Source organism: Etheostoma spectabile, chromosome 8 (assembly GCF_008692095.1).
Source record: "Etheostoma spectabile isolate EspeVRDwgs_2016 chromosome 8, UIUC_Espe_1.0, whole genome shotgun sequence".
Classification (NCBI taxonomy): Eukaryota; Metazoa; Chordata; class Actinopteri; order Perciformes; family Percidae; genus Etheostoma; species Etheostoma spectabile.
Window position 1 is genome coordinate 34,775,638 of NC_045740.1, and position 12,482 is coordinate 34,788,119.

The 12,482-nt window shown below is 42.5% G+C and overlaps 1 protein-coding gene across 1 annotated transcript in view; it reads right to left on the minus strand.

Annotated features, from left to right (window-relative positions):
* The window catches only part of agbl1 (AGBL carboxypeptidase 1), a 119,204-nt gene that overhangs the window by 70,858 nt on the left and 35,864 nt on the right, over positions 1–12,482 (minus strand). The window contains exons 7-8 of the mRNA XM_032523385.1: positions 4,619–4,656; positions 1,126–1,328 (exon numbers count right to left, since the gene is read on the minus strand). Coding sequence (XP_032379276.1) covers positions 1,126–1,328; positions 4,619–4,656 — 241 coding nt within the window. The remainder of the gene's footprint in view (positions 1–1,125; positions 1,329–4,618; positions 4,657–12,482) is intronic.

Below are 12,482 nucleotides of genomic sequence, written 5' to 3' on the forward strand. Positions count from 1 at the left end.
ACTGCTAATCCTTTTTATTTAAATTTAAAATTTCTCAAAAAGCTTGCTGATTTTACTAAGCATTCAGTATTTCATGTAGGAGCTATGAGATCTAAAGCCAAGTATAATTTTTATGATTGTCCAGCTGAGAGTGATGGAATCATTTGATCTTTGAAAAATAAATAAATAAATAAATAAAAATGTTGATTTGTATATCTTTATCTATTATGACCAAAGGCTTTTAATGAGCGCATGTATCATGCCTCCTTGTTGGATTGGGAGGCTTTGGGACTGTGTTCTTTGATTCCAACTGATCGTCAATTTGTTTCCACAAATCCACTGTCAAAGTGTGTTTTCCTTCTGTAAATCAGTCTTCTTAGTGTGTTATCCTCACCGCTTGTGAGTTAGCAAGGGAGGAAAAGTCTAACTTTCTGATCTTTCTGAACAGTTATAATGGACTGGAGGCAACGTGACATCATGTCTCTGAAACTGACGACAGAGACTAATTTTGGCCCATTTCAGTACTGAAAAAGGGCTTTCATTTCTGAACAACCCCTTCTCTTTCTAAAGGACAGAAGGCTTTCAGTGTCTCTTATCTCTATTTGAGGAGCAGTAAGCTCCCCATTATCTTCAGATTGCAGAGCACAAATATTTAACTGTCCCCCTTCACTTAACCAAGTGAACCCATCCATCGGTGAAGACCTCGACATCAGAGTAGCTGTTTACAGTACGACTTCCTCTTGATGATGTAGAGGAAAAGCTTAACCTTACTGGACTTGACACACAGGCCATTACTGAATAGATCAGTGCAGTCAGAAGATAGGATCAGAGAGGAGAAGAGAGGAGACGAGAGGAGAAGAAAGGAGAAGAGACTAGAAATAGACAACACTGACAAGTCAAGTTGTTGTTGCTTAAGTGTTACCAGCTACACTACATACACACTTCTACAAAACACCTCCAAAATAGAAAACACGACAGGACAGATAAGCTCAAAATAAAACTAGTTTCCCCCTAGAGGACATAGGGTTGTTGTGGGACATAAGAAAAAAATGCTTCATCACAGCATCAGTCTAACCCAACAACAGAATGAAAAATACAGAAATGAATCAGGACAACAAAACAGAGAGGGGATGATTTGAACGTTACCTGTGAGGTTTCATACAGCAGTCTGATGCCTCCCTGGCACAGGACGGCCTGCCTGCCTGCAGTACTGTGAGTGACCTTATGGAGGCAGCGCAGCAGTGCGTGGCGGATTGCTACGTGTTCACTTCCTTTGCTGTGCCAGTCCTCATAAAGCCGCAAGAGGCCGGAGACGTAGCCCTTGGACACCACGGAGCTAACATTAGCCTCTGTGAGGGAGAGACACAGACAAACACAGGACATCAGTCCTCTACTTCTGTTCACATCTACTGTACACGAGGACGCAGCAAATCCACATCAAATCCAGCAATGTGAACTCAAGATTGACTAAAGATCGGAGATTCCAAACTGCGTCTGTGCATTTGGCCTCGTAGTGTCACTCAGCCGCTATGGTCCACACAAAGCAGCGCACACGCACACACACGCACACACACACGTTTAACACAGTTGATGACAACTGTGACAACAATGAGGTCATAAGGAGCAAGGTTACCTCCCCTTTCTCTGCTTTGCCTACCCAGAGAATTTGGCCCCCCCATGAGAGAGAGATATCATGGCTTTCAAACGAGCAAAGTGGCAGTTGGTCAAGGCCACACCCCCAGCCTCCACCTTGCCCCCACCTCCTCCTCAAAAGCTACAGACTCAAAAATGGCACATACTAAGGAAAGCTCATTGTGGGACTGGCTCTAGTGGCTGGAATTCTGCACCAAGGCTGGATTTTGGGAAAGAGACTTCAGATTCAGTATTAGGGGACCACTAAGGTCTATATAAAAGAGACTTCAGTTACAGTATTAGGGACCACTAAGGTCTATATAAAAGAGACTTCAGATACAGTATTAGGGACCACTAAGGTCTATATAAGAGAGACTTCAGATACAGTATTAGGGGACCACTAAGGTCTATATAAAAGAGACTTCAGATACAGTATTAGGGGACCACTAAGGTCTATATAAAAGAGTCTTCAGATACAGTATTAGGGGACCACTAAGGTCTATATAAAAGAGACTTCAGATACAGTATTAGGAAACCACTAAGGCCTATATAAAAGCATCCAAAGAGACCATGTCATGGAACCTTTAAGGGAACTGACCTGTGTCTGTGTGTCTTGAAGAGAGCTACGTGCAGTGGGAACCTCAGCTCTATTAACTTTGTACACTGTGCTTAGCCTACAGGTCACTTTAAAGGGGAACTTACATGTAACTCCAAAAGCAAGTGAACACATATTGAGTAAAGAACTGGTAATAGAAAAAAACAGGAAGATTATTCCAATCAGAGGGAGCTTTATATTTCAATGATCTACGTCCAACTTCCAACAAACTAAAAGGGATATTGCACATCTCTCGAGTGCCTAAGTGTTAGAGGTGGTCTGATAGACAATGTTGTATGACACCACGTCAACCTTCTGTTGCACAGAATAGAACATCCTCATGCCTTCATAGATATAGAGGGAACTATTTCTGTTCATACTGTATATTCTATCTATATTGATGTTTTACAGAAAAGCCAAAAAAAAAATCACTGGGCCACACACATACACAAAGACACATTTGCTGTAAGGGAGCTATAGAAAAAAATGAAGGTATTATAGCACTTAACATAAATCAACTAGAAATCCAGACTCATAGAGTGTCTAAAGGTTCTAACAGAGGAATTCTTTATCTGTGAGTCCAAAAACCACCAGCAACACTTGTGGAGCTTGCTTATTTTGTAGGAAAGGATAACCTCAACAAATACAGCAGATATGCTGAAATACTTCTAAATTTGCTAAAAATAAAGACATGTAAACACTGCTTCACACATTTCTAATGCTTCTCAAAGCTTTTGATTTAAGGGTAGTAGAGTGGAGGAATGTTTAGCTATTGTTATGAGGTCTTCATCTGCTCCTTGAAAGCAGAGACGCACGCACGCGCACACACACACACACACACACACACACGCACGCACGCGCACGCACGCACGCACGCACGCTGGGCGAGAAGCTAAACACAGAATAAGTGTTGTTAGATTAAATATGCTCCCAGAACTGTTTGGGTTCAGGGGGGAAACTGCATTCAATTGAATGGTCTCCAGAAAGAAAAAATACTTCAAATCTACAAATAGGACTCGATATTAGCGTAATTGTTGCCTTTATGTTCACACCAAAACATTGCATTAAAGATCAAAGTGAAACACTGAGAGCAGGCTCATTTCGATGTTCTGGTTTATGAGCGACGCAGTCTCCTTGATGTTCTGTGCAAATTGGCACTTTGACATGAAGCGCAGCCCGATATTGCATAAATCATGAAAGAGCTCTGAGCCCTCCAAATCTCTCGCTGCCTCTGGAGTAGAGACTCTGTAAACCGCCACCGCACAAATGTGTCCACGAGGTCTGACAACAGGATTAGAAAGAAAAAGTGCACACGACAAGAAAAGAAAACCGTTTAGACAGAAAGAGAAGAAGGAAGCATCACGCAAGTAAAACACACACACACACACACACGTTTACATACCCATACATGTACCATATAACTACTTACATAAACAAATGCGCGCGCGCGCACACACACACACACACACACACACACACACACACACACACACACACACACACACACACCCCACACACAGGAAACAAAGTGCAACCATGACCCCTGCAGGAACAACTTCACATTACAACACAGAGTTCTGCCACTAGTGGAGGAGAGGAGACAAGGAGAGGAGACAAGGAGAGGAGACAAGGAGAGGAGAGACCCAATCAAACCCAATTTGAACGAAACAGAAAGTGTTGACTCTGTAACATATTCTACACATGACTGAAAATCAATCAAGTCGGAGCTGGCTGATGTGGCTCGGGAAAGGGAAGTTTGGGGTCCCCTACGGGAGCTGCTGTCCCCGCGACCCGATACCGGCTAAGCGGATGAAGATGGATGGAAGATGGATGGATAGACTGAAAATGGAGTGAAACTGATGTTTTGACAATAGTATGACTGTCAAAAGATCCTTTCATGCTTCTTTTTTTTGCTGTGAACTGGGTACGTTTTACACATGAAAAAAAGAGTCTCTAGACGTCCTGCAGCCCACACGCAGCCCGGACACGCTGCTCAGGCCTCCAACCTGTCAACATGTCTGTCTAAAACCTGCACACAGGTCTTGTAAATGCATTTCCTTTTTATTTCTTATTTCCTCCGCTGGACCCAGCAATTTGTGTCTGCTATTACAAAGACAACATACCTCCTTAGTTGTTAAGTTTTAGAGGAAAATGTTTTTGCTATTCAAGCTACTCTAGCTGCACTAGGTACAGTATGTACATCAGTGAGATGCCACGCTTTCATGGCATGAACAGCTATCCATGGCTGAAGAGAAATGCATCGTTAAACAAGACACTGGCCTCAGAAAACACAGGCATGGCCAGAGAGCCCCTGGAGAAAGGGTTTGGGTAGTGATGAGGATGATGATGAGGAAGTACACCCTTCATGGAAACCATCATATTCATGAACAATGAAGGTTGTGAAAAACTTACTTGTGCAAAGCAGAGCAGCAAAGGCATCAATGGCTGCCCTGGAATATACAGAGAGGGAGCAGTTAGTCTCTCACACACTTCATTATGCAGATCATATGTCATACACTGGTGTGACTGTGAACCCAATCTGTGAACATTAGAAACACACATACACACCAAATACATTGTCATAGAGTTGGTATGTGTCTATTTCTGCTGTATCTCTTGTGGAGTTGCCATATACAGCACATCAATATGAAACGCTGCAACATCTTCTCCGAGTTATTAAGAGTTAGACAGCTGACATGAAAAGTAAGATGAGATGAAATTTTAAAAAAAAAGGTTCAGATTAGAGTTCAGTGCAGTGATCTTCCCTTCTTTTGTCCTTCTGTACTTCACTTTTGTGCCATTCTTCCTCTTCTCCTCTTCTCTATCACATTCGGAGTGTGAGTGTGTGTGAGTGTTTATCTGATGAGCAGGTGGCAACTTGTACGGCAGCCCCGGCCACAGTGTATGAATGTGTGTGAATGGTGAATGTTTCCTGCATGATGTAAAAGCGCTTTGAGTAGTCGTTAAGACTAGAAAAGCGCTACATAAATACAGCACATTTACATTCTCTTTTTCCATCCCATGTTGTGCATCCTGTGTATGAACTACTGCCTTTTTTCTTCAGCTGACTGTAAAATGAATTGCCCACAGGATAATAAAGTTCACTTAATCTCTCTTTCCACCCTCTCCACCCTGTCGTCTTCCCCTTTCCCTTATTTTATGTCATCCTTTCTTTCCTCCATGCATTTCCTCAGTGATTCCACCCCTCCATGGTCACATGGCCCATGCTGTGAGGTTGCCTTCCATGTGTGTGCTGGTGCGTTGGGAGACAGAGAAGCGGTGTTGCTGTTGCTATTGATCAGAGCAGAGCGTATAGATCCAGTCTGACAGCAGATCAATTCATCAGCAGCTCCCTGCTGAGACATGCTGAAATAAATTCAACTCCACACCTCTTCGGGACGCATTCAAGAAGAAACTGTGATGTCTGCAATCAAATGTCCTTTTTTCTATCTCCTGAATATGCAAATTACAAACAGTTAATACAGAACAAACCAGAACATAAATGAACACAGGGAAAAACAAAAACCTTTGCAAATAATAAATTGTGAAAATTCAGTTATGAAGCATTTCTTTGCCATACTTACTTTCTACAAGACACATGACAGATGACAAGGATATTGTAACAATACAGTTGGTAATAATGCTGCATTAAATGAAGTTTGAAGGTCAGATTTAGTCTTCATTAGGTCAGATTTGAATTTCCTTCTATGGGCCCAGAAGGTTATTTGATCAGTTGGCTCCGTGATTGGCTGCAAACAGCACACGTTTGAAGCTGTGGTGGAGAGGAGGTCTCTGAACAAATGGTTATCTATCACGGATAACCCCGACCCCCCTCTCCACCCCCCACCGGTCCAACAGAGGAGCAGCTTCTCTAAGAGGCTCCGACAGCTTCGATGTTGCATGGACCGCTACCGGAAATCATTCCTCCCACAGGCAATAAAACTCTTCAACACGTCATCACTGGGTGCTGATAGGACTCAGAGACCACAATACTCCACTAATGCATCTGCACAATAGCTTTATCTACATATTTATCATACTCTTTAAGCAGTTGCACATTTTTATATTCCCTAATATCTATTGAAATATTTGTTCTTGTATTTTATCCTATTATTTCATGTATACTGTATTCATATTGTATCCTAGTATTTCATTTATATTCTGTGCTGTGTGACTGATTTTGCTGCTGTAACACTATAATTTCCCATTTTTTTGGGATCAATAAATATCTCATGTATTTGTTGACTCGTCATGGCTGACAGCTCAGCCCCATGACTGGGCTGAGCTGGACTCCCTGAGGTAAGATGCACACCATGTACCAATCAAGCTTATTTTGGAAAGGGTTGCGTCAGCACGAAGGACATGACGTGTTGTTGCTGGTTGAGTGGATGAGCAGCCGCGTGGGGACACAGCACGGAGCAGGTGCGTTTGAAACAACACATCACCTGTCTGCTGTCCTCCTCCAGGACAACCTCATAGACCCCCTTCAACTGAGACAGCATCCTCAGACTTGTTTTCTGCCCCATCACTTTGTCCTCCACCTCCTTCAAAATAACCAGCATTCAGCCAATGTATTTAACAGAGAAGAACAAGACTTCACGTTGTCCTTGCGCGATTATAGTAAACCAGTGTTTCAGAATCCTTCAGGCACTGTTGCCAGTTACCCATCTAGACAGCAAAATATATGGAGTATACTCATCATTTAACCACTTGAGATAAGTGCAGTCAAAAAACAGTTTCTTATTATGACTTTACTTGTGCAGAGCAGGCCAGGTTTTACGGTGTAGCGCAGTAGCAGTGGTGTGCACACCCCCCCCCCCCCCCCCTTCGGTGAGGTGCAGGGCAAAAAAGAGCTGGATACAACTGATAAGAATGAGCTGCCCACACTCTACGTTGTTAATACGTTGTATTGTGCTGTGACGTTTCGACCCAGCCGGGTCTTCCTCAGGCAGAGTCCTGAGAATTAGCAGAGGGATAATTGATATGATATAATGATATATTGAGTCTGATACTGTTATCACACTGCACTGTAATTTATTTATACTCTTTATTGACGCCCTATGGGGAAATTACAATTTACATTTTTACACACAGGCATGAACTACACACACACACACATTCTCAGGTCTTGAACATGCACTAATGGAGAGATGTTAGAGTGAGTGGGCTGTGACTGCTGAACACTCGCCCTAAGCGGTTGAGCGGGGTTTGGTGCCTTGCTCAAGATCCCCTTGGCAGGAGGTAAACTGGCCAACCCAACTCCCTACGGATTGAGCTACTGCCACCCCCAATGTGACAAGGCAGTTGTTCAAACAGTAAGAAACAGTAGACCGAAACAGAAAAACAGAGAACTTTCTTCCCCACCAGTAGTAACTAATCAACCAGCTCGTTTGGTAAATGAAAGTGTGAACCTTCATGTAAGAGAGCAGCACAAAAACCAACTCAAAACACAGCCTGGTGTTCACTCCGTTGTCCCTCTACCTGATCTTCATCTGCGTCACTTGATCCATATGTCTGTGTGACGCTTCTGTCGCATATTATTGTCCATTTTATTCCTATGGGTGACGTCAAACGTCTCAGGAAGGCAGCGCTCAGACAGCTGGCCAATGCCCATCTTTATGAAAAATCTTTCAAACTGACCTTTGTTGATCTGAGATGAAGACAGATTCAGCAACTGCATGGCCTATTTCTCACTTAACCCTCAGATTGTCCTCAGGTCAAACTGACCCACTTTTCTATATCAATGTTCTTTTTAATTCCCCAAAATAACGTGACCGGTTCCACACAACACTCTTTGGCAAGTACAAATCTCTACTTTCATTAATTTTGGGGTGTCTTATTTAATTTTATAGCATTTGAAAAACAAATTGAAGTGGATTTGAAATAGTATTGAGTAAAAGTTGAAGTATTCCAGTCTGATTTTCCATCAACATCCATTCCTTTAATTTTAGTCTAAATAATTCCTAATTTCTGCTTTTCTAACTCAAACATTAGGAATAATTTCCTATAAATGAGGTTTATTGACCATGACTTCCAAAAAAACTGTAAAACTAAAGTTAATAAGTTAGTGTTACGTAGTGTAGAAAAAGCATCAAGTGTTGAACAAAATTGGACAAAAATGTAAGAAAAGTTAAAAACATCGCTAAAAAGCATCAACAACAGCGTTGATTTATTGATGGGAAGACACAAAGGTAAAAATGTTATTTTCGGAAAATATGAGATTGTAGTCGGAAAGAGCCGCCATTACTGTCGTTTTGAAATTTGGGAGTAGCCAGACTCAGGTGACGCGTACGGCCATTCAGCTGCCCATCAAGGATGCATTAGTCACGACATCACGCTTCAGTCGTGTCACAAAAGTGGATCTGCACTGTAAGAATGACGGCTAAGGGGTTGGGGTAGCTTGGAGGTAGAGTGGTTGTTAAGGAAGGTTGGTGAATGGTGGACCCAACATGCAGAGAAGGTAGTTCTGATGATTTCATGAATCCAGAAATGCACAAAAACAAAAAGAGTCCTGGAAACAAGCAGGAAAAAACAGGAACCAAGAATAAAGTCCAAATAAAAACAGAAAACACAGGTACACTAACCTGACCCGGGAAGACCAACAAAACAGTACGGAGTAACACTACAATGATCTGACCATGGACAAGGGGAACACCAAATCCAGAGGGTAACGAGGTAACAAGAGGCAGCTGACACAAGGGCTGGGAAACAGGTGGAAGCCATCAGGTAATCACAAGGGCGGGAAAACATAGGAAGTAAAACTGAAGACAAGACAACACAGAAAACCAGACTATCAAAATAAAACAGGAAACAGAACATACAGACGATTCACAAGAGACCACAAGACAGAAACCACAACTAGACAAGACAAGGGAGCAACCAAGGACTAAAATATATACAAGACCAAAAAATAGGACGCACCATATAACAAAACTCCAAACCATAACAGTGGTTGCCCCATAACCAAAGCTGGACGCAGTGATGTGTGAACATGGTGCTGGACTGTGGTTAACAGGCCAGTTTTACCCTCACAGACGGACTGGCCTCTACTCACCAGCATCAACAGGGAAACAGAATGTATAATGGAAACGAAAAAGTATAGACCCACAAGGAATTGTCCAAGATGTGATTTACTCTGCCGTTTAGTAAGTGTCGAGGGTGTGCATGTTGACCTGTGCTGTTAAAGTGCAACTGGGGAACTGGGAGGTAAATCAAAGAGTCTAGGGTGCATTATGGGTAGTATATTATGAGTCAGTAAGAGATTGAGCGTCCTTGAATTACAAATGAATTCAAACCTGTCAATCAAAGTAAAACGCCTCCATGGCAGTCCACAGTAGCTCAAACCTGCAACAATTTAAAGAGGATAGTAAGAAGAGATGGAGAGCCTCGCCGGCTAGCAGACGGGAGTGAAGGATTAAGTGCCGTTGACAGTTGAGCAGAGATGGACAGATTTAGTTGTACAGCTGAGTGACTGACTTTACTGCTTTAAAAGTGTGCACAGCAGCTAACTGGCATATCTAACGGTCGCCATATCATAGCTATAATTGAATAAATCACTGTGATAGACATGTCTAACTGCCTCTCACACTTGAGGGAAATGGCATATCTCCTGCCTCGTTGGTCTTATTACATCACAGGAATTCTCGGCTGCCAATTCTAACAAATTACCCAAAGTAGCAACTGGCTTTGAAATCTGGAATCCCAGAGTCTTCTAATTGTGTTATAACAAATAACAGCTGGTTTCTGCATGGAAACCATACAGAAAAGTGGCCCTGGGGGCTGTAAATATGTGATGCCTGAGCATCCGATTCCCCTCACACCCCAGGGGAGTCTCATGTTCACTAGTGGCAGGTATGCATGGCCTCGAGCCAGCCACAGAGGGACGAAGAGGTACTCCTGGTGCTCATGGCATGCTCCGCTGGGTATACTGGAGGAAGATGGCTATTTGAGCCAAATGCCATGAGTTCTGACAGAGACAGATGGGAAGAGGAAACCGGATCCAAGAGGAGCCGGATGGTGGCTTAGAGAGCATACGTTCAGGAGAAATCAAGATGTGTTTAGACCAGGAATATGTTGATATAATGATAATGTTTCCCTGTATCTGTAACACTACCATGCAGTTGGTGCGTCGATCCAGTGCACATTTCACAGATCAGACTTTAATAAAGCATACGGTGACCCAGATTTCCATAGCGCCTGATGTATTTCAAGCTAGTTTACGGATTTAGGGTTTTATTATTCGTTGAGCCATTAAGCAGCAGGTAGGTTTGTCCTTGGCATGGTGCAATTGGAATAATAAATAAGCCAGCAAATTTTACAACAGCCAGAATTTTAATGTTTTTTGCACAAGAGTGGAAATTTGGATCGATGCGAGATGTCAGCCTGTTCCAAAGATAGATGTATCCTCAGCAAATATTCAAAACTCAGCTCAGGTTTTGTTGGGATGAAATTATGTCCTCACAAGGTTCAGGAGAAAAGCTAAGGCGGTCACCCAAAATCATTAGGACAATGATGTTAAACGTCCAACCAATCATCGTCATCAACAAGGCATTGAATGTCACAGAACTGTGCTCTGGCTCTGAGAGAAGGATTTAGTTTAATGTTGACGGTCAGCCAGGGGCCAGGACCTCCATCATCATTCATTTACACACGAGGTGAGATCTCGATACTATTAGATTATGTACTGGTCTGTTGCTTTGGGGGCGGCAGTAGCATAGTTCACCTCTTGAACTAAGATACTGGGCGAATAAATTGACCATAAATTCCAAAAATAACTGTAAAACTAAAGTTAATAAGTTAGTGTTACGTAGTGTTAAAAACGTCAAAAAAGTGACAAACGTTGAAAAAAAGCCTCACAAGGGCCGCAAACATGAGAAAAAGTTAAAAACATTGATAAAAAGTGTTGATTTTCAATTTTGTTGGGAAGACAAAACAAGGGTTAAGACATTAAGAGCAGTGCCGCCTGGTCGGGCAAAACGGAGAACATTACGTCACTATTTCATTTGATTTATTTCAAATTGATTCATGTTTTTGGTTGGCTGAGGTAGTTTATTATAACGTTAATTTTTTTTTTTTTTTTTTAATCTGTTTATTGATCCCCAATGGGGAAATTACAATTTACACTCTGTGTCCACACTTTGTTAGTTATCACACACAGTCCTGAACCACACACACACACACACACACGATCTGTACATGCACTAATGGAGAGATGTCAGAGTGAGTGGGCTGCCAGCCAAACCAGCGCCCTGAGCAGTTGGGAGGGGGTACGGTGCCTTGCCCCAAGAGCACCTGGCAGTGCCCAGGAGGTGAAGTGGCATCTCTCCAGCCACCAATCCACACTCCCTACTTTTTGGTCCATACGGGACTTGAACCAGTGACCCTCCGGTTCCCAACCCAACTTCCTACGGACTGTCCTGCAATAGGTCCAACAGGAGGGCGAGGAGATTAGCGTACGTTAGCTCTGGCGGTGGAGTTAGCAGCTAGTTGACACTTTGTGCTCAGTGCTCAGTCAGCCTGTGTCACATGGCTATCACATTGGTGAATTAGCACTATTTATAGGGGTGGCGCCAGCTCTGTCAGTAGGGATTTGGGTTGGGAACCAGAGGGTCACTGGTTCAAGTCCCCTTACAGACCAAACTATGGTGGTGGACTGGTAGCTGGAGAGGTGCCAGTTCACCTCCTGGGTACTGCCAAAGTGCTCTTGAGCAAGGCACCGAACCCTTGCTTGCGGTGCCTTTCCACGGGCAGCCCCCCCCCACTCCGACATCTCTCCATAAGTGTGTATAGGTACTGAGCGTGTGTGTAGTTCAGGTCTGTGCGTAATAACAACAAAGTGAACATTCTAATTTCCCCTTGCCGGATTAATAAAGTTACACATTATTATTATTTATTAGTTTACAGTTTAGTTTATTGGTTTGAATGCAACAGGCACTGAATGTAAGTTTAAAGTGATTTTAATTATGTGTATGGTCATACATGTCTCATTCATATTTATGAAAACCATAAACCAGTATTACATTTATGCATTCGTAATTATTATGATAGCTTACTAAAGAACACCTATATTGGCACATAAATATCTTAAAATTAGAAGTGTAATTAAAAGAATACCAGGATTGTTACGTTTCGTTCTACTCTTATTCAAATATACAAATAAATTAAATTGATGTCTGAACAAATACTGACACAGATACTGGGCTCTAGGGTTGGGGGGGGGAAATCGATACAGCATATACGATATTTTCTGTGGCAATACTGTATTAATACACAAAAG